Here is a 26669-nt window from a genome sequence, read left to right as displayed (position 1 = left end):
AGAAGCTGATTAGGTGTGATTCATAGGCTGTGACTGTAGCAATGCAGAGGGGAGTGCGTTCACCCACAGGACTGGGAGGAGAGAAGGAAAAATCGGCCGTAATAATGGAATGATAGGAGTTCTCTCCTATTATTACTTTTTAACGGAAGTTTTATTTGGGGATAGTTGTGGATTTAGAGGAAAGTTGTAAGAGACAGCACCAAGAGTTCCTACGCACCCCACAGCCATTTGACAACTGTGAACATCTGAAGTTACCGTGGTGTGTTTGTCACAGCCAGGAAGCCAACACTGGAACACGACTACCAACTAAACCCCAGACTTCATTCCGATCTCACCAGTTTTTCTAGATTTCACCAGTGTGTCCTGGATCCGATCCAGGACACCACACTGCACTCGGCAGATTTGTGTGTGTGTGCGTTTCTTTTTTTTTAGGATGCAATGGCTTTTTGTATATTCTCAGATATGAGCAACCAACACCACAGATTTTAGAACAGTTTAGAATATTTGCATCACCTCTAAGGAAGCCCTGTACGAGTTAGCCATCCACCCCCTATCATGGGTTTTGGGAAATCCTTCTGCAAGATGGAGATCCCTTTGGTAGGGAGAAAACCCTCTCCCCTCCACCTCCTTGCCCCAGTCTATGGTTCTGGAATTTGGACTTTTTTCTGTGACTTTATTGACTTGCTTCTTCAGGCTATGCTGGGTCTTCACTGCTGCGCGGGCTTCTCTCTCGTTGCGGGGAGCCGGGGCCACTCTCTAGTTGCGGTGTGAGGGCTTCTCTTGTTGAGGAGCGCGGGCTCTAGGGCGCACAGGCTTCGGTAGTCGTGGCTCCCCAGCTCTAGAGCCCAGGCTCAATAGTTTTGGTGCACAGGCTTAGTTGCTCCACAACATGTGAGATCTTTGCGGACCAGGGGTTGAATTCATGTCTCCTGCACTGGCAGGCAGATTCTTTACCACTAAGCCACCAAGGAAGCCCTAGAATTTGGATTTTTTTTTCTCAGCATGACCCCAGGCCCTAGCTTCAAATGACCTGCTTTGGAAATTTCCAACAGTGTCAATTTTTTTATGTCCAGAATGCAAAAATACAGAACTTTAAAATGGGAAGCTCTACAGGTAGAGCTGTTTGGAACCCCAGGGACAAAAGCAAGGGTGCACTATTTTCCCCTCTTCCTCTAGTCTAATAGGGACACAGGAGTAAATCAGCTACCACCAGCGCCCAGCTACTCAGTCTAGGGATCTTTGCCATTGCTGATGCAGCCATTGTCATTCTAGGGTCATCAAAGTCATCTTTAAACCCCTGCTGGTGCCCATGTGATTGACATTTATTCATTCATCAAATGTCATTGTGCTCCTACTGTGTGCTAGACACCATTCAGCGGGCACTCGTGAACTCTCCCTTTGCGTCCTCATGGCCACGGCTGGAAGCCCTCCATCACCCACAGGAAGTGGCGCCATTTTGGTCATTCCTCCAGCCTCCTTCTCCATGAGCTGCCTGCCCCACCCAGAAAGGCAGACACCAGCCACCACGTTCCTAGTATTCGATGGTCAGGATCACAAATGCGGCTACCATACCCAGAAGGCAATTTGGGGTATCTCTCACCAGTGTCGCTGGTGGTCCAAGGACTTCGCACGAGACGTTCAAAGTCATGGACCAAGGAGCCAGGCCAGCCCCTTGTGTCCCTACTGGATGGTGACTCTTTGCGGAATGTGACCCCCACCCCCCGGACCCTAAGAGAACACAAAGACGGTTACCTGCACCACCTCCTTCACCAGAGTCTTGTCGGTGCGGTCTTAGCGCGCTGCAGCCCGCTGACGTTCTCGCCGATCCATGTGATGAGGGCGAACTTGGACCTCTTGCTCATCGCATCCCCCGTGGTGAAGCGCACGAAGGCAAACAATCGGACGTCATCTGCACCAACAGCAAAAGGAAGGCATGGTGCTCAGTTAGAACACCCAGATCCACACTCCCCAGGCGGGGCTCTGAACCTCAAGGGCACCCAGAGCGACACAGAAGGAGCCACTGTTCCCTCCTTCGATTTCAACAACAGTGCTGCAGGCGGAGATGCCCACTTCACAGACGGGAGGCGCAGAAGGGCCCCAGGACGCTCCGGAGGCTGTACAGGCAGAGGGAGCCCAGGCCTCTCTGGCTGCCACGCCCGCCACCCTGCCCTCCCCTCAAACAGCCATGCCTCAAATTCTGAATCTGATTCAGGGAGCAAAAGGTGGTCAACTGTTTTTATCCCAAATCTTTGAGGCCCTATTTGGAACAGGAAAGCCACACAATAGAGAGACAGGACCGAACGGGGGTCGGGGGACAGGGAACAAAGACAGTGGCCCCGCTTCTGGCCTGGGATTCAGCTTGGGGCCCCCTGGATATTCTTAGATTGTGGCCATACAATTAGGCCAATCAAGAATTCTGAGCATTTTTCCACCAGGTGTGTTGTGCTTGTTACATGGCGGTGGAGGGCGGGGCGGGGGGGGGGGGCGTAGGGGGTGATGCGTGCGCATGCGTGTGTCTCCACCTCGGCACTCCGGTCATTTGGGGCTGGGTGGGTCTTCCTGGTGGGATCGTCTCGTGCATTGGAGGACTGAGCAGCAACCCTGGCCTCTGCCCCCTCCATGCCAGTATCACACCCTCACCCCAGGATGACCACCACCAACGTCTCCAGCTGTTACCCAGTGTTTCCTGGGGAACAGAACCACCCCCAGCTGCTGCCAGGTGAGCACCAATTTCCAGACATACTTTATGTCCCCATTTAATCAGGACCCCTTTCAGTTTTGCACCAAAATCCAGCCCTTTTAGTTGAGGCCTCACATATCCTTACTCAGATTACTCCCTAAACAGTTCACATGTCAACTGCAGTTACCAGTGAAGTCTCGATTCAGCCCCTCCCTGATGATAGCCAGGACGCAGGCTGCTGCTCAGTTGGTTCAGTCGCTCAGTCATGTCCGACTCTTCGCGACCCCATGGACTGCTGCACGCCAGGCTTCCCTGTCCATCACTAACTCATGTCCATCGAGTCAGTGCTGATGGTTTGGGGTTAATCATCCTGTACCTGCCCCTTGACTCAGCTCATGCTCTCAAACGGCTTTTCCTTGCTGGCTTTAGGATTTCTCAGGGACCCAGCGACTCGTGGGGCTGTGTTTCCCAATCACTGTGTGTATCTGAATCACCTGACATCTCACTTAAATGCAGATTCCAATTCGGCAGGTCTAGGACGGGACCCTGGGGTCTGCATTCCTAACTAGCTCCAAGGTCATACTGATGCTGTTAGTCAAAGGATCACGCTTTGAGGTTTCACGACTTTACTTTCTTAAAACCAAGGCATCTTGGGCTTCCGGTGGTCCAGTGGTTAAGAATCCACCTGCCAATGCAGGGGACACAGGTCTGATCCTGCTCTGGGAAGATTCCACATGCCAAGATGCAACTAAGCCTCTTCACCACAACTGCTGAGCCTGCACTCCGGAGCCCGTGAGCTGCAACTACTGAGCCCATGTGCCGCGATTACTGAAGCCCTCGTGGCCTAGAGCCTGTGATCTCCAAGAGAAGCCACCGCAATGAGAAGCCCGAGCACTGCAACCAAAGAGTAGCCCCCACTCTCTCCAACTAGAGAAAGCCCTCAAGCAGCAAAAAAGACCCAGCACAGCCAATAAATAAACAAACAAACAAAAACCATGGCGTCTTGATCCTAGAATCATTCCAGGTGCCTCCATGTGGAATCCCACACAAAGTATAAAGTGAAAGTGAAGTCGCTCAGTCGTGTTTGACTCTTTGCAACCCCATGGACTGTAGCCTACCAGGTTCCTTCGTCCATGGGATTTTCTAGGCAAGAATACTGGAGTGGGGTGCCATTTCCTTCTCCAGGAGATCTTCCCAACCCAGGGACTAAACCCAGGTCTCCCGCATTGTAGTCAGACGCTTTACTGTCTGAGCCATCAAGACCACCAGCCCTCTGAGTGTGATGGAGACAGTCCACACTGGCTGGTTAGTACCTCAAAGCCCAAGTTCATCCTAGACAACAAGCCAGCCAGTCTAGCAGGGAACCATCTGACCTGGGGGAGCTAAGACACAGCGCTCGACAGGGCACGGACTCCAGATTCAAACTCTATATCCAGGCTTTTCTTAAAGGAAACAGATCATAATCGCCATTCACGCTGACACAGCACCCTTCAGTTTATGGGTTAGTATTCATCAGGTCTTCATAAGGATGCGGGGAGGTGGGCCATGGGGGACATCATGGTCACCATCATCTACATCCAAACCTCCATTTGGGAGATGAAGCCAGGAGGTCGTGTGACATGCCCAAGGTAATGCACCAAGGACAAGCCAGCCGGGAGCCAAGGTGTGTCTCAGGTGTGTCTGCCCAGCCCTCCGCCTTTAGGGAACCACCCCCCGACCTGGCCATGGGAGGCTGGCGGGAGCCCATCCCAGGACCTGACCACAGGGGTCAGTGGGTGACAGAGTGGTGAGGACAGAGAAGAAAGACGGGTCTCAGGGACACTTCATGGGCCAAGTTAAAAGGGGTTAGTGACGAACATACGTCGCACATGTATGCATGTGAGAGCTGGACCATAAGGAAGGCTGAGCGCTGTAGAACTGACACTTTCAAACTGTAGTGCTGGAGAAGACTCTTGAGAGTCCCTTGGACAGCAAGGAGATCAAACCGGTCAATCCTAAAGGAAATCAACCTTGAATACTCATTGGAAGGACTGATGCTGAAGCTCCAATACTTTGCCACCTGATGCAAAGAGCTGACTCACTGGAAAAGACCCTGATGCTGGGAAAAACTGAGGGCAAGGGGAGAAGGGGGTGACAGATGATGAGATGGTTGGATGGTATCACTGACTTGATGGACATGAGTTTGAGAAAACTCAGGGAGATAGTGAAAGACAGGGAAGCCTGGTGTGCTGCAGTCCACGGGGTCGCAAAAAGTCAGATATGACTTATCAACCAAACAAGTGACTGACTGGCTATGGGAAATGAGGAAGGAGAAGTCTGGGAACAGGAGACCACATGAGTGCCATCTCTAACTCCAGAGGAACCTGACTTAATCCCCAAACATCTGAGCCTCAGTTGGCCTCATCTGAAAAATGGGGTGATTTTTTGGTCCTCTCCATTTTTCCTTTTATGGAAGTAAATGTCACACCACAAAAAATTCACCATTTTAACTATTTTAAAGCATACAAGTCAGTGGCACTTAGGACATACGCAATATGGTGCCATCATCACCACAGTCTAATTCCAGAACATCTGCATCGCCCCCCAAAAGAACCCCCTACCCACCAGCCATCACCCCTACCCACCAGCCATCACTCCTCACCCTTCCCCCGTCCCCCCAGTCCTAAGCAACCACTCAGCTACTTTCTGTCCCTGGATTTGCCTTTTCTGGACGTTTTACAGATGGAAGGAACCCTACAGCATGTGGTCTTTTGTGTCTGCCTTCTTTCAACTCAGCATGTTGGCAAAGTTCATCCATGTGGAAACATGATCGGCATTTGATTCCTTTTTTTTTTTTTTTTAATAGCTTGAAGGCTTTATTTATTTATTGGCTCCACTGGGTCTTCATTGCTTTGCAAGGCCAGTAGCGGCGAGCAGGGGCTACCCTTTATTGTGGTGTGCAGGTCTCTCATCACGGTGGGTTCGCCTGCTGTGGAGCAGATTCTAGGTGCACAGAATTCAGCAGTTGCACTGTGCTGACTCTAGGGCTTGCCAGCTTCAGTAGTTGTAGCTCACAGGTTCTAGAGCTCCGGCTCAGCAGTTGTGGCACACGACATGTCAGTCCGCAGCGTGTGGGATCTTCCCAGACCAGGGATTGAACTCATGTCCCCTGCACTGGCAGGCAGATTCCTATCTACTGCACCACCAGGGAATTCTGGTACTTCGTTCCTTTTATGGCTGACTAATACTCCATCGTATGGATGGACCACATTCTGTTCTATTCGTCCATGCACCCACTGATTGGCTTTTGGGATGTTTCCAAATTAGGTGATTTTACACCTCTCTTCTGCATCAGCCATGAGGATAAAATGGGATGTTGTGAAACCTGTCTGGCCCGACCCCGTAGAACCTTCTCCCTGGAGTGGAGCTGCGGGTGAGGTGTGAGCACAGGAAATAAGGCTGGTGGGGCTGAGGAACTGAAACTCACACAACCACGCACGGCCAGTACAGGAGCCCTTTCGTTCCCCTGTATTTCCTGGCACTGGAGGCTGCATTTGGGAAGCCAGTGCGTTCTTCTGAGTAGTGTTACTGGAGGATCAGGAGAAGCAGTTCCAAAGTGTTTAATTAAATTGCAGCGTTGACTTGAGGGGGAGGCGGACCACACATCTGATGCCTCCTGACTTGCTAATGCCAAGACAACACCAGCAAAAGAACTTGCAGCCTGTTTCCACAGCAACCACTCTATTTCCCTTTACCTCATTGGTCAGTCTGGATGTTTGGGATCCCGTGACCACACTTGGATCCCAACTGCTCCGTCACTGGCCAAAGCCACTGAGAAAGTTACAAACCGTGTGTCCCAAGTACCAGCCTAAGACCTGTCACAGGACAGACGCCTTACCCCCAGCCCCAAGGACATGGCCGTAAGATCTTCCAGAACTGCAGGCCAGTGTCATTTAAATTATCACAGCAGGAGAGACCACTTTCCTGGGTGGCAGTTTGGTGCTTATCTGACATTGGTCTGGCCGAGAAGATTGCTGACATTTTTGAAAATCCGAGGGTCACATTTTGCTTACAAATGTCTGCTGCTCGGGATGTGGCATGACACTGAAAAGTCAGCGGAAAGTCTGACGTGAAAAACCTGTTGGTCTGGCAGACCTTTGCACAGCTGCCCACACAGACCTCCAGCCCTCACGCCTCCTGAAGGAGGTTCTTAGCCCATCTGACCTCCAGCTAGTCAACGCAGGAGGAAGTTCTCGTTTAGTCACTAACTTCCCTCCTCTGAACAAACTGGGCAGATCAAACACGGATGTGCGCACGGGTGTATCACCTGGAAGGGAGAGCTTGACCTCCTCACACACACGTATATGAAGTGTGTCTGTGTGTGCCTGTCTGTGTGTACGTGCATGCTCATGCATGAGTGTGAATGTATGTGATGGCGCCTACACACCGGGATAGCAAACTTGGCTAGAAGATTGGTCCTGAGGTTACTGCCACCCCCGGGGTGGCACTCGGGGGACTCAGTGGCACATCTTCCCAGTCTGGGGTTGAGGGGGCAGAGGAGTCAAGGTGCAGCTCTGGATAACCCCAATGGGGGCACCCAGGCCCTGAATTCACACCAGAGGACACACCCTGAGCCCCCTCTGAGAGAGGTCCCAGAACAGCTGTGTACACCTGCTTGCCCCCTGAACCATTCAGTCTCAACATTCTGGTCTACAGCATCCGGGTTGAATCCAAGTTTTGGAATCCACTGGAAACTCATCCCCATTCTGTCCCAGCTCTGTGATAAGACCAGATTCCTGAATGCCTCCAAGCCTCAAGTTCCTCATCTGCAAAATGGGTCACATATATCTCATAAGGCATATTGAGGATTAAATGAAAAAGAAAGAGCATGAAAGGCTTGGCTGATGGGGCTGGTGACTGTATTTCTCTCCCCACCTGTCTGGTGAAATGAGGTCCACAGTGGCCTCCACTGCCAAACCCCAGGGGATAGCCTCCGTGCCTTCTGGCCTCTGATCTGGCTTTCTGCATCCACCAACTTAACGTTCACTCTGCTGGGTCTCAAAGTAGGGGCCCTCCTAGGCACATGGTCATGGAACCGCTGGTCTCATGAAGATTTCTTGAGGGCCTACTGTGTGCCAAGCACAGTGCCAAGCATTAGGGGGCACAGATAAGATGAACGAGGGTCCTGAAGATAACAGAAGCTGTTCACTGAGAGCTTGCTACCCGGCAGGTGCCATCCTAAGCATTTATGTGTGACTGCACATTTTCTCATCGCAACCTCTCTATCTGGTCAGCACTGCCCACAATCCCACTTCACAGATAGAGAAACTGATGCTCAGAGAGGTGAAGTGACAAGAAACCAGACATCTCTTTTTCCTGGTTCCATCTAGAGCAGCAGCTCTCAAAGTGTGTTCCTCGGACCAGCAGCAACATCATTTCCCAGGAACTCATTAGACCGTGAATTCTGAAACTCTAGGAACGGGGCCATTTTTAAACAGAAGTCAGTTTAAAAGAGACCCTGGGGGAGATTCTTATGCCTCCATAGCCTAAGAACCACTGACCTAGAGGATGAGGTGAGGAGAGCAGAAGATGGGGTTTTCAACTCAGAGGACCTCTTCTCCCCTGGCTGGGAAAGAGGGTGAGACAAGGGTCTTGTGGGCAGAAAAGCTGAAATGCCCAGAGTTCAGCCCCACCCCCATCCCCCCCACCCACACCCTTTCATTTTAAGGAAGTGATCATATAAAGGAGCTTCCTGTATGGTCTGTCTTCTCAATGTTGTAATTTATAGAATTCGAGGCATGGTTCCTTGAGCATCTCACCATCAAAGACCACCAGGACTGTCCCCCAGAGACTCTCCCTCCCCTCGAATCCACAGCCCAAGACAAAGAAGAGTGGTCTCTAGAAAAAGGGCTGCTGAGTCACAGCACTACTAACAGCTTTTCTGTGACCTCTGTGTGTCTACTGACACACTTGTACACTAACTTGTACACTAATCCTTGTACACTAACAAGGATTCCCAAATGCATCACAAAAAGCCACATAGAGCCCCATCTCAGGGGAGCCCTCCACCAATGACAAAACAAGGTCGGGAGCCCCGTCCCCGAACACCGTCAATGGCCTTTGGGCAATGCCTTTGGGCCCTCGCTGTGGTGGCCTCAATTCGGGGCTGTGGACACCCTCCCCTTCCCGCCCAGGAAGAGTCTTGTCCATGAAGAGATGGTCCTTATAGGGTGTTAATAGAAGTCCCCTCTCAAAAGAACTTGACCCTTTCATTGGTCTATGTAGCCTCATCACAGGTCAAGGATGGGTTATCAGTGTGAAACATCTGCACCAGCCAATCCCACAGCCCTAAGGACCCCCAGGACCTAGAGACCCCAGACAGGGCCCACTTGGTTCAAAGTCCTGTTCCTCTTTTCAAGGCTTCTCACCGTCACATATTAAGTACATTAATCTGCAGCATAAAGTCACTGCATGTAAAGTTCTTGGGACACTGCCTGGCAGAACTGTGCTCAGAAATGCCAGCAGTGGTCACTAGGCGCTCTCTCCTCTGCAGCCCCTTCCTCCCCCTCCCTCCTCTATCACCCTCCTCGATCCTGCAAGGGGATATGAAGGACATGGAATGATACAAAGAGAGAGACATGACCACAGAGGGCATGGGAAGAGGAGTGAAGAAAAAAGGGAGGTCAGATGTCTCTGGAATCACCAAGGCCTCAGGGATGAGCTGCTCTAAAAATCTTCCCAAAAACTATGAACGGCACACAATCCCCACCAAGCCCTCGAGGACTCCCTGCCCTCCTGCACACCTCCCAGCCACATTGGAAATCTCCTGAGGTTCAGAATCACTGAGGGGCAGTCTGATCCGTCACACTCAATATTCTCGCCATGGCGACCCTGACACAGGATCCACATTGATCCAGGGCCCTCATCTTCCTCCCAAAAAGACCTGTCTTCCCTTCTACCTTTTCCCACAGCTGGCACTGGCCAGAGGACAAAACCCAAAGGCGACTGAGACTCTGCCATGAGCCAAACAGTGTGACTCTCTCACACTTTTGCAAATGTTTTGAGCAATTTTTTTTCATTACACACAAAACACATATGAGGTGTAGAATAACTAGAAATACAAACAAGCAAAAAAAAAAAAAAAAAACAAAAACCCTCCCTCACCACCGAAATAGCCTAGGAAACTCCCTATGGAACCTAAGCAAAACTTTGGGGGCACGTCCTTTGATCTTTTTAGCTGCTTCCATACCTGTCCAATTCGAGTCACATCTCCAGTGCCAAGCACATAGCAGGCACCCAACAAAACATCTACAGGTCAACAGAAAGAAAAAAGAGAGACAGAAGTAACCATTTCATAATTTCCACCCACTGCTGAAGTTCAGAGCAAGACAAAAGAAAGGGGGAAGGAGACAGCAGGAAATTGCCCCAGAGTCGGGCTGAAGCTGCCCTTACCTTATATAGACTCCCTAAGAAGTTATGCAAACAAGGTTCAGTAAGGAAGAAAACAACCCACACACCAAAAAAGCTGAGCTGTCAGCTTCCACTGAGCAAGCTCCCCAGAGTGGGCATGAAAGGAAACAGGAAAGAATTCAAACATCCTGCCGCCTGGGGCAGAGGGACAGCTGGACAGAAGCCACAGCTGCATCATTTCCAGTGGGCTGCTAACAGGGGAGCCCAGGCGGCCACAGATGAGGACCTGGAAGTGGGGGGAACAGCCCCTCTCTCTGACACAGAGGACAAGGGCTCCGTGGATGTGTATACAGTCCTTGCATATGAGTTCGCACAGCCCATGCACATTGACGCTTTGTCCCACCCCTCCTCAAAGCAGGAGATATCTCAAATGATTCCTTTCCCATTGGATTTTTGTGAAATGAATGACCCCGCTTTCCTAGTCTGACACAGAACACAAGAAAATGGAGTATAGGATAACCAGAGGAAAAGAAAGATGATTCCTTCAGTAGAACCCTCAGGGAAGGACCCGATCAGGAGACCGAAACGATCAGGACAGCTAAAGGTTTTCCCCCAGTGACAAAGCACCAGAACTTTTTTTTTTATGATTACTTTTACTTCCTTAAATGGAAGCCGGTGTGCTACAGCCAACTGCATCTCCTGACTTAGAGAACCAGTGGTTGCAACCAGTTCCTGGAGGCTATGAGTCCACGACGGCCTTGTTGACAAGGAGACACTCTGGAGACACTGAAGGATTCAGCGCCTGACTGCCTGAGCACTACATGCCCTGGGCTACATCTCTGCATTCTCCTATAGGTTTTCTGTTTCTTCCGTTGCTGTTAGTCATTTGACAAACACTTGTGGTTCAAAGACTGCTGAATAAGATACAGTCCGAACCCTCCAAGAATACACAATCCTAGCAGGGCAAAAAAAGAAAAACTAAGCATGTGAATACAGTGAAGTTAGCACCATGACCACAAGGCATCACAGGGCAGAGGGGAACATCAAAGAAGTAAAGAAATTAACTCTGCCTGGGGGCAGTGATCAGGGCACGCTTCACAGAGGCCACGATGTTGGATCTGGGTCTTGAAGGAAGACCTAGAATTCATCTAGCTAACTGGGTAAAGAGGAAGAAGGGGGCTATGTTAACAACTTAAGAGCTAAATTCTAACAGAACTCCAAAGACAAGAGCACCAGCTTCAGTGGGCAAGTTCAAAACGCCTTTCTCTACCGGCCTCTCTGTTTGTGACTTGCCACTGGCTAGAGGAGCATATAATTAGCTTATTATTACTGGGTGTAAAACAAGAGTTGAATGGCTCAGAATGACATCCCTTAGGGCTCCTGCAGTCTGCTCATCCCTACCCCAGAAGGACAGGCATTTTGTCCCCTAGGAGGACATCTCCAGGCCCCAGAACCGTGCCTGACACACTGCCCACACTCAATAAACATTTCTTGAGTAAATGAGGAGCCTCTGCCCATCTATCTTAGCAGCTTAGAAGCATTTCAGTCCCCAGTCCTCAGCTGGGTCACTTCAATGGGAGATTCTGTCTTGTAAGAATAAAACCAATCCCCTCCCCGGATTTTAAAGGTGTGCCTTCTAACGAAGAGACTGGGAGAAATAATCAGATGAGAACAGACAGGTAGCAATTGACTGATCTGGACAAAGGTGCCCTGTAAATAAAAGTGCATGGGAAGGGCAGCCCACCACCAGTGTTGCTAGGATTAGCAATGCCTGCATCACGTGGGCCTTCTTCTCTCCCCTCCCTGCTCACATCGTCAAGCACGGTGCCCCAGAAGAGCAAAGCAGACACCAGCCCTCAGCAGCTCAGACAGCCAGGAGGCCCGGGTTCAAGCCCTGGCTCTGCCTCTCTCTGCTGTGTGACCAGGGACCCGTGGCATTCTGTCTCTGATCCTGTATGTTCTAAGCTGGGGGTGGGAGGGGTAGCTTCTCAGTCCCTGTCTCCGAGCCCCCTGCGTGGTGGGGACAAACACACAAGTGGGTTTCACCCCCCTGTGGCTGTTGACACTTGCAGCCCTCGAGTTCGCCCACACATTTACAGCTGATTCATCCCACTCTTTTATTGATTCACACAGCTACTAACCCACATGAATATCCAAGACAGACTTTCCCGTTTTAAGGACCCACTTCTGAGGAAAGGTTGCTGGCAACGTAATACTCCCCTGGACACCAGCTCGGTGCCAGGCGCTGGACTGGAAGATGAAAACCCAGCCGTGGGGGCTGGTGCCGGGTCTCGCCATCAATCCTCGTCTGAACTGTGGAAAGGAAAGCTCAGAACTGAACCTGGCACAGAGCCAGAGGCTCTAAAAATGGCACAGGGTGACGATAAGGATGTGGACGACAATGGCGGAACGCACAGGGGAGGCGGGAAACGAGAGCGCGCGAGAGCAAGTTCACGCGCGAGAGCAAGTTCATGCGCGAGCACGTGGCGGGGCTGAGCACATCTGGAGCACGTGGACCTGCACAGCCGCCCTGGGCAAAGGCAAGTCTGACATGAAGAGGAACATGGCAGAGCCAGAGAGGCCGACCTGGTAATGAACCACAGTAAGGCCAAAGGCGAAATTCCACAAGGTCGTGGACAAAAGTTGTGGGAATAAAATGCAGGCCGTTGAGGCAAAATCAGAGTTGTGGCCATGGCCCTGAGCCCCACCTCTGACCCCGTTCCCTGCACACTGCGAGGCCATCACACTGCTGGATTTCTGCCTTCCTCCCACCCCTTTTCTTCTTTACGTTTTAAAAACTGAGAGGTTTACATACCATAAAATTCACCCCTTATAAGTGTAAAATTCACTGGTTTTTAGTATATCCATGAGGTTGCGCAACCATCACCATTGTCTATTTTAGAACATTTTCATCACCCCAAAAGGAGACCTGGTGCCCATGAAGAGTCACACTTTATCCCTCATCCTCACTACTGGCAACCACTAAACCTGCTTTATATCTCCACGGACTTGCTAGCTCTGGAAACTTGAAATAAATGGAATCCCACGCCATGCGGCCTTTCGCGTCTGACTTCTCGGCATAATGTTTCACTCAGCAATGTTTTCAAGGTTCACCCATGCTGTCTCATGAATCAGTACTCCATTCCTTTTTATGGGTGATTAATATTCCATTCACGGATGGACCACATTTTGTGTATCCCTTCACCAGCTGATGAACATTGGGTGGTTTCCGCTTTGGGGCAACTGTGAATCATGCTGCTGTGAACATTCACGCACAAGTTTTTGTGTGTTTTCATCTCTCTCAGGTAGATACTAAGGCGTGAAAGAGCTAGGCTTAGCCTTTCAGGAACTGCCAAGCTGTTTCCCACGGTGCCTGCACCAGCTCTCCTTCCCCCCAGCAATGCACGAAGGTTCTGACTCGCGACACCTTACAACTCCTGTTATCACAGCCCCCTAGTGTGTGTGAAGTCACATCTCATTGTGGTTTGATTTCCATTCCCCTAATGACTACTGATGCTGAGCATCTCTGCATGTGTTTACTGGCCATGTGTATGTCTCCTTTGGAGAAATGTCCATTCGAATCCCTTGCCCATTTTCCAATACCAGTCTTGTTGAGTTGTATGAGTTCTTTACATACTCTGGAAGCTGGACCATTACAGGATGCATGGTCTGAGGCCCTCCCCTTTTGCGGGGGTCACTCCTCACCCAGGTACCCGCACGCCCAGTTCCTTTTCATTCAGGTCTTGCCTTCGTGTCCCCTCCACTTCAGGCCTCCCCTGACCACCCTGGCTAACAGCAGCCTTCCCACAATGTGTCTCTGGCCCACTGCTTCATTTCATTTTCCTAGCACTCATCTCATTCTGAAAAGACCACATTTGCTAGATTGTCTATTAGCTGCCCCTGCATTTTCTGTGAATGCAAGCTCTGTGATCTGGATTGCTCAACTTCCCTAGTGTCCAGAGTCCCTGGCACATAGTAGGTCCTCAATGTACATTTGTTGGATAATGAGTGTAACAAAGTGCCAAAGAAGAAAAGTTACTTTCCCCAAATCGAACACATGGCAGTTAGATTTTGCCAAATCAAGAACAGAGCAAGTGATGTAAATCAACTATATTTCAATATATATATATATTTTTTAAATTGGCTTCCCTGGTTGTCCAGATAAGAATAGATAAGAATTCACCTGCCAATGTAGTGCACATGGGTTCAATCTCTGGCTCGGAAAGATCCCACATACCACAGAGCAGCTAAGCCCCTGTGCCACAACGACTGAGCCCACGTGCTGTAACTACTGAAGCCCACGCACCTAGAGCCCATGCTTCACAACAAGAGAAGCTATCACAATGAAAAGCCTTCGCACCACAACTAGAGAGCAGCCCCTCCTCGCCACAACTAGAGAAAGCCTGCATGCAGCTGCAGCGACCAAGACCCAGCGCAGCCAAAAATAAATAAATAAAATAAAAAAAAACAGTGCAAGTGGCATTCCAGTTCAGGGCTACAAGAGCTCAACAGAGTGAACACAGGCCCTCCTTGATCAGGCAGGGGGCTCACAGGGGCTCACAAAAGTCTGACTCTTTTCCCTCCTCCCCAGAAGCCCCAGCATGTGACCCAGAGGGGCCCCTGGCCAGCCCCTGGCCAGCAGCTTCCTTTATTTTCAAATCCTGAACAATACACTCCATTCTAGAGTCAGGGTAGAATTATAGCCCAAAAAAGGGAAGAAAACTACTTCCGGGTCAGATCAGATGACCTCCAAGGGCCATCCTTTCAGTCAAAAGCAGCAGAGTCAGAAATCTTTCCTAGGAAAAATGGAGGCGTTTGAATTAAGGAGTGTTGCTCCCCAGAGACCATCACAGGTTTTCCACTTGAACAAAGGCAGAAAAATTACCTCTGAGCTGTGTATTCTTAGAAATGTGCCTCCAGCCAGAGGCACAGGCCTCCGGTCTGCCCCTTGGCTTTCAGAAAAAGAGCTTGTGGCAAACTGTTCAGAGAATAGCTCCTAAGAGTTCTTATTAAGGAGAAAAAAAATATTTTTTCCATTCTTTTTATTGTATCTATATCAGAGGATGAATGTTAACTAAGCCTATTAAGATCATCATTTCATGATACATGGAAACCAAACCATCATGCTGTACCCCTTAAGCTCATACAGTGGTGCATGCCAATTATTTCTCAACAAAACTGGGGGAGGAAGGAGAAGGGGAAAAAAGAAAAGAGCTCGCCCATGGTCTTCCCTCCTTGTTTCAAAAGAATTTCAGCTGCACGTGTTGGGAAGCAGCAGGGCGTCAGGAGTGTTGGCCGGAGGGCAGACACTGGGTAAGGAACACAGTTCCACCTCCATGCAACCCAGGGTCGGTGCTTTCCTGGCTCTGAGCCTCAGTTTTCCTGTCTGTGAAATGGGAATGACAATAGGACCCTGGTACCACATGGGGCCATGGTGTCATGAAATAAAGTGAGGATTAAATGACTCTGGCTGGCAAGACAGTAGCCCCCAAAGATGTCCATACCCTAATTTCCAGAACCTGTGACTCTGTGACTGGACATGGCAAAGGGCATGTCCATGGCACACTTTACAAGTGTGATTAAATTGAGGGTCTCAGCATGGGAAGATTGTCCCGGATGACTAGAGTGGGCCCAATGTCATCACAAGGGTCCTCAAATATGGAAGTGAGGAAAGCAGAAGAATCAAAGAGACGGCTTCATAAGAAGGACTCATCCAGATACTGCTGGCCTTGAAGATGGAGGAAGGGGCCACAAGCCAAGGGATGCAGAACCTGTAGAAGCCAAAAAAGGCAAAGAAACAGATTCTCCTTTCAAGCCTCTGGAAGGAATACAGTCCTGCCCACACCTTTATGCTAGTTCAGTGAGGTTGATTTTGGACTTCTGCCCTCCAGACTCTAAGACGAGAAATTGTGTTGTTTTAAACCACTGAGTCTGTGGTCATTTGTTACAGCAGCCACAGGAAACTGATACAATGACCTCAGCACAATTTCTGGCACAATAAAAGTCCAGTGTTCGTCATTATCTTTAAGGATTATGATAACTTATGATTGGCAAGGACAGTTACAGAAATACACAGATGATTAAAAAAAAGAATAAGTGCATGAGGAAAAATGAGACAGATGATTGGAAATTAAGTCCAGAACTAAAACAGGATGTCAGGCAAGTTAATTTCAAATGCACTGATGAAACAAAACACAAAATGCTAAGGTTAACAGCCCTGCCTTACACACAAGTCTCTGGGGACTTGGCCCTGCTGAGGCCACTGAGCAGAAGCCGAAAAGCCAAGGCATCAAATTCAGTTGGAGAGGAAGACACCTAGGGGCTCCAGGGCAGGAATGTGGGCCAGAGGCCAGAGGGGAACAAGGGTTTCAGAGCCTCAGCACCTAAAGACTCTCCATACAGGCCACTGGGTGGTTACGTTGGCAGAGGGCACGTGGACTGTCCAGGGGTGAGCTCGGCTATCAAACGTCTCAGGGGACCGTGTTCATTCATCTATTCAACACACACTTGGGGAGGTCAGCTGTTGTTCCAGGTGCTGACAGCACAGCAGAGAACCAGGCCAACCAGGTTTCTGCCCTCAGGAGCTCAGATTCTATCTAGCAGCAGAGTCAAACACCAGATACCAGAAGCTCCTGTTTGGGATAGAGCTTGGGGAGTTGCTAAGGGCTTGCTACCCATGACTTGGGTCCACACAAGAGAGTGACACAACCACCGGGGAAAAGAGATCGGGACCAGGTAACCGTGAGGGGGAGGATGCTCCACAGGGTACCACCACCAGAGAGACAAAAGCCCTTCTTTCCACAGTCTCACCATGGAATTGAAGAAACAGATGCACACGTAATCACCGCAGAACAGGATGAACATCACAAAGGCAAGGAGGCCATCTGAGTGGAGGGGATATCTACACTGGGCCTTAAAGGATGTACAGAAGTCTGCCAGGAAAGCAAGACCGATGAGGACAGGCCAAAAGAAGGAAAACTGTGCACAAGCTCCAAGGAAGGGAGAGGGCAGGGCAGTGCAGCCTCGGACACAGATCTGGATTCAAAGTCCAATTTCTCTACCTACTGTGCCATCTCAAGCAAGTGATTTTTTAATTATTTTTATTATTGAATTAAAGATTCTTTAAGTTCTGTAGTGCTTTACAATCTTCAAAAGTTTCCCACATGATGTCATAAAATCCCATAATAATCCTTTTCTCCCACTACCCCTGTCTTCCCTAGTGGTAAGGAATCTGCCTGCAATGTAGGAGACCTGGATTCGATCCCTGGTTGGGAAGATTCCCTGGAGGAGTAAATAGCAACCCACTCCAGTATTCTCACTTGCAGAATCTCATGTACAGAGGAGCCTGGTGGGCCACAGTCCTTGGGGTTGCAAAGAGTTGGACGCACCCCTCACGTGCCCCTCCTCCCTCCCCTCTCCCCACTGGCAACCACTGGTTTGTTCTCTGTCATCTGTGAGTCTACCAAACAAGTGACTTTGGACTCTCTGAGGAAACAATCAGATTTCTTATCAGTAAAATGGAGAGGACTCCTACTCTGGCGTCATTGTTCTTATTACACACATACCCCTCACAGGTAAGAAGAATTAGATGAGCTAATACATGCAAAGCGCCTACCTAGTGCAGGACAGTTGGCATCCACGGGGTCAGAATCATGCGTTGGGATGTGCATGAAAGGGGTGAGCTGCTGAGCATCCCATCCTAACGGGCATTCTGGGTCATTTCTAAGCATTTGGACCTTGTGGGCAAAAGCGACAAAAGGTTAAGGGGAGAGAAAAGCCCTCCCCACCTCCCCACCCCTACCTGGACTGCAAGCTCAGCAGGTTCTGAAGGGGTCAATTCAGTCCTGGGCAAAAGGCTGGAACTCAAGAAATGCTCCACAGAAGGAAAAGCCAGGGTCAAGGGCGGAGCCCAGGAAACACCCACGCTTCTGGGGCACAAAAGGGAAGCAGAACCAGCAGACGGAAGTGAGAGCAGGAGATGAGAAACAGGAAAAGAGAAGTAGGTGAGCTTTGCACTACAGAAGCAGATGGAAGGGAAAACCATGTTTTTAGTAACTAGCGGTCACTGCCGAAGGCTAGAAGGAGAGAAAGTGAACAAATACAAAGAAACGTCCACTCCATGTGGCCACCAGGAGGCGACCGAAGACCTGGGCACGGGGTACCAGGCTCCAGATGTGGGGCGGCGGGATGCCAGGATGTACCGAGGTGAAAAAACGGTGGGAGATGAGGACATGGATGTAACATCTACATGATTCACCAGCAATAATTTCTAAAAGTTTGCATTAATGTCTAAAGACTTTCAAGGAGGGAAAACTCAATTCATTTCAACTAACTGAACACTTTCGCTGAAGCAGAGACACCCTACTTAGCAGGAAAAGGGACATCTAGCAACCTTCTCCACGGAGGTATGGCCACAAACTCCACAGCAAGTGGAAACATCACATGAAGAGCTGTTACAAAGCCCACACATCTTATGATACAAAGAAGCCACACAACGCGGCTCAGGATCCCCCAACAACACATGCATGAGCCAAGAAGGCAGCGGGAGACTGAATTTTGCAGAAAACTGTGAAAATAATGTTTCCAGAGCACTTCAGGTAGCACTGAAGAATCACCACCCAGCATTGTTTCTGGAGCAACAGAAATGATGTGTCAATCAATCCCCGTTTGTTGATTGCATGACAGAGAGACTGTTTAGCACTTTACAAGGTCCAAAGCCCTGTCACAGATCTACAGCTTCCTTCTGACCTCATATTCCCTTTGACTCACTAGATAATTTCTCTCCTTCCTTTCTCACTCAAATTTCTAAATTTGAGTAAAGCTAGAGGGGGAAAAAATGCATATGTGCAGCTTGGGGGAAAAAAATCCAGTACAGAAGAGCAAAATAGAGACCGCTATACCTACGTGTGCTGCACAGCCGCACACACAGAGGCCAGTGAGCGAATTTGTTTCTTTCCCAACCTGTCCCTCTTGCAATAATAGCAAAGAGCCTCTCTTTGACTGAACTCTAACCATGCTCTTCTAACTGAGCTTTTTTTCATCTGGGTCTCAACTTCTGGACTTGTGTGTTCATCTTAGCCTTCACTGATTTTGGCAAGGATCCCGCCAAGTCAACTAAGCCAGAATTCCCCGTACGCCACATCTGATCACCCCTCAATATATAATCAGGCTCCTTGTTCTCACCCTTCCCCGGTGATGTCTGATCCTTGGCATGCCTTCAGCAAGAATCCTGTTAAGTCAGTTTAGCCAGCTTCTCCCTTCACCCCAGACCCTTCCTCCTGGTAACTTTCCAGCCATTGATACCCACCTGGCTCCTTGACTCCAAATTCCCACTTTTCCTTGTGGTATTCAGAGTTGAGTTTGATCTCTCTCCCTGTAGTGATCCCTACACCTATCACAACAGTCCTCTGAATAAAGTCTGCCTTACTGGTCTTTGTTTTTTTTTGGCTGCACTATGCACCATGTGGGGTCTTAATTCCCCTACAAGGGATCTAAACCATGCCCTCTGCATTGGAAGGTGGGCGTCTTCACCACTGGACCATCAGGGAAGTCTCTGCCTTACTGTTCTTTAACAAGCGTTAGGATGAATGTTTTTGTCTTTTAACAGTAAAGACACCCCCGTTCTCCTTAACCATCCCACTGCCAAACTCAGTCCCTGAGAAGCAGTTGCAAGGTTCTATGTTACTGATAACTACATTAATTGAGCACCCATTGTATAGTAGGCATTGCCTATAAGCTTTATGTGTATCATGTCAATTTATCCTCAATTTTAGCAACCCTGTACCCTGTGTGCAATCACTTACTGAATCTTATAGATGAAGAAACAGAGAATCTGGGAGACTTGCTCAAGGTCACACAGCACAGTAAGGCTACAAGTCAAAGCAAGACACCCTAGCTCTACCTTTGATGCTCATAACCAGCAGAAAACTGGATTCATTCCCAGATGCCTAGATTCTTTCTAAAATAAAAATGCTTGCAACAGAGTACTTTGGGGTCAGTTCATCAATAAAAGATCTGTTAAACAATGTTACATTTATACAAGAGATAGATTAGGAGCCACTTTAAGGGCTGGATGATGACAATAAAACATCAGCACCATGAGAACAGGGGCTTTCTCTGCTTCTAGATTTACCCTCAGTGCCTAGAACAGTAACCTACAGAGTAGTCAATCGAAGGAAGGAAGGAAGGAGGAAATGAATCAATGAATGAACAAATTTCTGAGTGTTAAACTATATTTGAATTATATCTGGTTTTTATTCTCTTCCTTTTGCTTAATCTTGCTTTCTGAATATTCTGCAACGGACCTGTACTACTTGTAAGGTGAAGAAAAAAAACATTTCACAGACACCCTGAGCCATTGACCCAACACATACACATGATCTGTAAGCCCTTCCTACAGAGATCAGAGAGATCATACTGCCAGTCAGTCTGGCAAATGACTCCTTTCTCCTTTCCCAGCTTATCCCTGGCTCCTCCCCACTCACCATGGCTCTGTCAGGGCAACCAGAGACCCTCCAGACAGCTCAGTACCCATTCCCCATCATCTCTTCCCTCCCCCCATCTCTCTGATCACATACTTTACTTCCACATCAATTAAATTCCACCAATGAGATGACAATCACAGTGACTACCATTTATGGAGAACGGACTGCATCCTCGGCACCATGAACTTGCTTTCTTAATCCTCCTAATAATCACATTATAGCAAAAGGATGAGCAGGTGAATAATTCAGCTCACATGATTAGCAAGCATTTGAACCCAGACCATCCAAAGCAGCCTAGACCTTTAACCACTGTGCTAACCACCTCTTACCCTGTACTGACCACCTACTGCATGCAGACCTGGGTCAAAGGTCTCAAGCATGTCCACATGGCACCTACTGTGTGCCAGTCTGGGGTTGAGCACCTCTTCTAAGTGAACTCAGAGTTGAGTGCTGACTGTGTGCTGAGCTAGGGCATGCACAAGAAAGTTCAGATCAGAAAGCACACTGTCATCCTAAACGCTCCTAATCCTTAGGAGAACAGAAATAATGATATAAAAAGTAATAGTAACAACAACCAATATGACTAGGAGAGTTAAAAAAAAAAAAAAGTAACAGTAACAACAGCCAACTGTATCACTATGTCTGGGCTCTCCATTTAGACATATAACTTCAGTGAACCTTCTCAGTCAGCATCAGAGGCAGGCACCATCAGAACCCCCATTTTACAGACCAGAAAACTGTGGCACAGACAAAGAAATGCCTGAGGTCACATGGCAGGAGACAGAGTTGGGACGTGAATTTAGAATTTCTCTGATTCCAAAGGTCCTGGCTGTTGAAATACAGAAGGGATTGCACTAGGTAGGTTTGCTGGCTCAGTCTCAGACGGACAGATACAGGGGAGAGGAATTCCACCCAGAGGGAATCACTGGCCTGCAGGCTGAGAGTGTTACACAGGGTCAGGCTGCAGATGCACAAAGGGGGCTGTGGGAGCTGCTGCACAGGAGATGTGGCTGCGGACAGACAGGCTGGAAGGCCAAGTAGATAGCCTGTACTTAGTGCGCAGATGGGAGCCACAGATGGTTAAGGAGCAGAGAAGGAACTTGAGGAGACCCATGATTTAGGAAAAGTTACTTTGCAGGCTTCCCTGGTGGCTCAGTGGTAAGACTCTACCTGCCAATTCAAAATACACAGGTTCAATCCCTGGGTTGGGAAGATCCCCTGGAGAAGGAAAAGGCAACCCACTCCAGTACCCTTGCCTGGAAAATCCCATGGACAGAGGAGCCTGGTAGGCTACAGTCCATGGGGTTGCAGACAGTCAGACACGACTGAGCAACTTCACTTTCACTTTCACTTCCATTTTTGGGGGTGGAGGGGGATAGAATGAATTTAAGACAAGAAGGACCATGGGCTGAGAGACTGTTGCAATAAAGGGTGGACATGGACTCTTTGGGTCTGCCCCTCTTCTGCAAGCAGCATGCCCTTGCCTTCACTCTTCCCTTAGGAACCCACCCTCCTCAACTCCACCTGCTGGTTTGGTGGGGCTACCCCTCCCCCACTGTCTCCTGGTTTGGTGGGGGGTGCCCCTCCCCCACTCCAGGCATGGGCACTGATCCAGGTATAGACAGCCAGAATTGCAGGGATTAGTTCACATGCGCACATGAACCCAGTCAGAGTCTCTCAGTCTGGAGACTTCTGCGGAAATCGGAAATCCGTGGCAGTCGGTCTCTCTCTCCTCCCCAAAGCCTGGAAGCTGGGTGGTTAGAGGTTATCTCGTCACTGCTCAGGGAGAACTTGCCCTCCTGCCCCCAAGATAGGCGATCAAGGAGGAAAACAGGGCTGGGGGAGGGGGGTGAGTTCGGACAGCCTTATCTGCAGCTAGTACTTTACCTGGACTTTCCAACCACAGAAGCTAAGACTGATTTCTTTTCTTCGGGGGTGAGGGAGTAGGAAGTTTACTGCACTGGGCTCCTTTCACTGCACCTGACAGATCTCTAACCATCCCACACGGACTGAAGTTTGGGGTGAGAAGTAAGAGCAGAAGCGGTGATGGAGCGGTCAGTACAGAAGGAAGGGGCCAGGTGAGGCCGGCACCAGAAGAGCCAGTGTGGGGCCCAGAGGGCTCCAGATCCTGTCAGCAAGAAACAGGAGGACAAGGGCGGCCCAGCGACCTTCCAGTTCATGACCTTCAGGAACCAGTGCCTGGGGACAAGGACAGGCCAGCCTGGGGGGCGGAGGAGGGGTGACAGGGAGAGGCTTAATGGGAGATTCCATTCCGAAGAAGAACCGGTGGGGGGGGGCGGTGGGGGGGGGCGGTGGGGGGGGCGGGGTGCAGAGGACGGAAGAAAGATAGTAGCCAGAGGGCAAAGGAGGGGCGAAAGAGGGCATTTCAGAGCAAGGATGGGGGGCAGGGCGAGGATATCAAGGAGGAGAGAAAGCCCACAGTGGGGGTGGGGGGCCCTCCAAGCCCCTCGTTCCCCCAGGGCAGACGGAGGAGCGACCAGGCACTGTTTTTAGGCTCCCAGGTCCCCTATGACCTTGTGAGAGCTTTGGAAATAGGAAGGCTATGCCAGACCAGGAGCACTAGACCCTCCGGCTTGTCAGGACACCTGGCCAGAGATGAGGGCCACGGAGAGGCCTCCCTGCATCACAGGAGTGGGCGAACATGTCTTCTGTAACTGCCAACAATCCCACCAGCCCCGACCAGAATCTGCTGTACAGCAAAGATGCTCCACGACTCAGGAATGAAACCACTTTCTTAGTGAGAAGAGGTCAAGAGCACAGGCCTCAAAGCCACTCTGCCCGGGTTCAAGGCCCCGGGCCTGCCACGACCTTGCTGTGACTTGCAGGCAAGTCACTTAACCTCTCTGGGACTCCGTTTCCCCACCTACGTACGGAAGGGAAGCAAGCTCAGAAACGGAGACAAGGTGTGCCCAGTGCAGTGACTTGCGTGTAGAAAGCTACTAGTCAGCGTTCCGAACCCTTGGTCACTGAGTTAGGAGGACACGGTGGCATGATAGAACAGGCTTTCCTAAGACAAACAAGAGCAGGCACGGCAACCACAGCTCGCCTGTGCATTTGTCCAACAGACGGCTGGGGAAGGAAGGCGGACTTCCAGCCAGAGCAGACGGAGCCTTCAGATCCTACGGCCCATTCATAAGCTCAACAAGCAGCAGGGAAAGCATTTTTAGCTCTCCCACCAGGCCCTCCCCACTGCCATCCCTATTATTGGGGGAAGGAAGCCCCAGGGAGGGAGGAAGTGTTCTCTGACCACAGCCTCCCCAATTCAGAATCCACTCACAGGATGCTCTTTATTCCCGGGGTCACCTTCTCCTACTCAATGGACAGAACAATAGCTTCAGAAGCTGGGGGGTGGGTGGGAGGAGAAGACCCCAGTCTGATGGCAGGGGGTGGGAATGATGGATGGCTAGCAGGAGGAAACTGCTACTTTACTGTCCAGAGAGGAAGGAAGCTGGCTTGTGAGAAAAGCTCAGAGCCGGCAAGGCAAAAAATACTGCTGAGCCTCCCAGTTATACACCAAACCCCAGGAGGCTGCACTTACTCCACTTGTGAAAGCAGGCATCATGGTGGTGAAAGGACAGAGGTGGCTGAGAGACAGGGTTCCTGAGTCAGGGGCCTGGCTTTCAATCCTGGCCCCATGCACCTCAATAGATGTGAGTTGTGATAGTATTTTACACATCTGCTTTTAAACAAAGGGTTCCTCAGATGGCTCAGTGGTACAGAATCCGCCTGCCAATGCAGGAGACTTGGGTTCCATCCCTGGGTCGGGAAGATCCCCTGGAGAAGGAAATGACAACCCACTCTAGTATTCTTGCCTGGGAAATTGCACAGACAGAGGAGCCTACAGGCAGGCTACAGTCCATGGGGTCACAAAAGAGTTGGACACGACTTAACTAAACAACAACATTTTAAACAATCCTGTCCAAAAGCAGTGAGTGAAGGTCTAGAGGTAGCTCTGGGAGATGTTTTAGTTGGGAGATTTTTTGTGTGTGGGGGGGATGGTAAATCTCAGTACCACCCAGCCCACAGCAGACACTTTATAGATATTCTTTGAATTAGAATAAATTCAAAATAGTCATTTGAATAAAGGAAAGGGGCTGTTGCATGATCTTGAGCATAGTGTTGTATTTTTTATTTATTTCACAAATGACCATGTCATCTGTACAGGCACTGACTCACCTATCTTTTCGACAGCCCTCTAAGATTACAGGGGAGGAAACCAAGGCCCCAAGAGATTAAGTAACTTGCCCCAAACCACACAGCTAGAAAGTGGCCACAAGGGGATTCAAACCTACCTTGCTGACTCTAGGTCCCCACCCTAACTTTCAGGCAGTACTGCCTTTGTCTGAAAATATCTATTTCCAAGCTAGAGCCCAGAGCCCAGAAAAAGAGCCCATCCTCCAACCTTAGCTTTAAAGGGCCTTGTTACCAGTGATGCTGGGCCTTTTGCTTCAGTGGTGTGTGTTGGGGGGCAAGGATTGGAGGTTGTGGTTGTACATGCATGTGTTTTTTCCACTTACTGGTTCAAGACAACCCAGGGAAAGGCACAAAGTTTACAAATCCTAAAGATTTTGCTTGAAAGATTTCTTATATGTACACACCTGTGTAACTGCCTCCCAAATCAAAATACAGAATATTCCCAACCCCTTGAGACCCCACCCCACCTTCCATATGCCTCCCCCCAGTCAGTGGCTAGCCCGACCACTTTTCTGACTTTTCACGCTACAGATTAGCTTTGCCTTTTCTAAAATTTCACATAAATGGGATCATATGGTATGTACGCTTTCATATTCTGCTCTATATTCTATGAACAAAAACACATCACCAGCACATGGACAATGATTGCAGGAGAAAGGAGAGGGCTGTCGCTAACCATTGCTTTCTCCTTCAATAAGCACCAGGATTGTTTTTATTTTGGCTCTCTGACTAATGAAAGGGGAAACCCGGGAGGGCTGGACCCTGGAGTTTGGAACTCCATGAGTTAACGGTGGAAAGCTAGTGACCATGGGGGCAAAGGAGCTGTCCCGCCTGAAAAGGTTACTGTGAGAGGGAGGAGGCTGCCGGTCACCTCTGGTTGTTCTGGATGCCCAGAGGAGAGAAGGCTTGTGGAGGCTTTCGAACGCTCCAATCTGGTTCCTCCAGCGCTGGGGGCGCCCAGAGTGGCCTCAGACTCCTCCCTAGCATTGACCTTGTTCCAAAAGACCGGGAGTCCCCCCAGAAGGCGCGTCTCCCTACCTGTGCACTGTTGGATGAAGTCCTGATATTCCGCTCCCTGCTCGCCGGGGACGATGGTGGAGCCGTCATATTTAAAAGTCACCCTTTGGATTGGGAGAAGAGAAAAACACACACATACACATACACATCAGCGTTGGTGCCTGAACGGTGCCGAGCTTCCACAGAACAATCTAAAAGATGCTCTGGCTAGCGAAAAGCCAGCGCTGGCTTTCCACGCTGTCCCGGGTTAAGACTGCGGGGAGACCGCACGGGGATGACCCTTAATCCGTCCCGTCTGGAAGACGGCTCAGCGCACCAGGCCCCTTGTGAGCTCAGGCAGCGGGGCTCGAAGAGCAATGCAAAGTTCCTCACCAGATGACGGCCGAGCTGTCGTCGCGCACCAGGTTGTACGCCGTTCGGCAAGCCTCTTTGTCGATCTTGGTGGCCATCGCCGCGGGGCCGCAGTGGGGATACTGTGCTCGCAGCGACAGATGAGCGCGCTTGGGGCGGGCTGCAGGGATCGGAGCGGAGCGGGGCGGGGACGCGCGGAAGGCGGGCGGGCAAGCGGGCGGGCGGGCGGCTGGCGCCAGCAGCGAGAGAAGGAGAGCTCCGAGCTCCGAGAGCGGCGGTGGCTCCGAGTGCGCTAGGAAAGCGAGCTAGACCCAGGCCACGCAGCCCCGCCCCCCTTCGCCCATTGGCCTCCGAGGACGCATTACGCCCCACCCCCTATCGCTATTGGTCGCAGCGCGTGTCGGGGCGTGGCGTCTTTACCCGCCAGCGACCAATCCCAGCCCGAGTGGGTTGCGCAACCCTGAGAAGGGGGCTGGAGAGAGGGGCTTTTTCTCCCTCCTCCCCTCTTCTTCTCCCTCCTCCCCTCTTCTTCT

The 26669-nt window shown here is 50.2% G+C and overlaps 1 protein-coding gene across 1 annotated transcript in view; it reads right to left on the bottom strand.

Annotated features, from left to right (window-relative positions):
• Positions 1-26444, bottom strand: part of COTL1 (coactosin like F-actin binding protein 1) — a 44470-nt gene extending 18026 nt beyond the window's left edge. Inside the window, 4 exon segments of the mRNA XM_005892458.2 lie at positions 1753-1787; positions 1790-1909; positions 25807-25889; positions 26158-26444. Coding sequence (XP_005892520.2) covers positions 1753-1787; positions 1790-1909; positions 25807-25889; positions 26158-26234 — 315 coding nt within the window. The 5' untranslated portion in view covers positions 26235-26444.
• Between the last annotated feature and the right edge of the window lie 225 nt (positions 26445-26669).

This window comes from Bos mutus, chromosome 18 (genome assembly GCF_027580195.1).
Source record: "Bos mutus isolate GX-2022 chromosome 18, NWIPB_WYAK_1.1, whole genome shotgun sequence".
NCBI classification, from domain to species: Eukaryota; Metazoa; Chordata; class Mammalia; order Artiodactyla; family Bovidae; genus Bos; species Bos mutus.
This window is presented reverse-complemented; position numbering and strand designations above follow the sequence as displayed.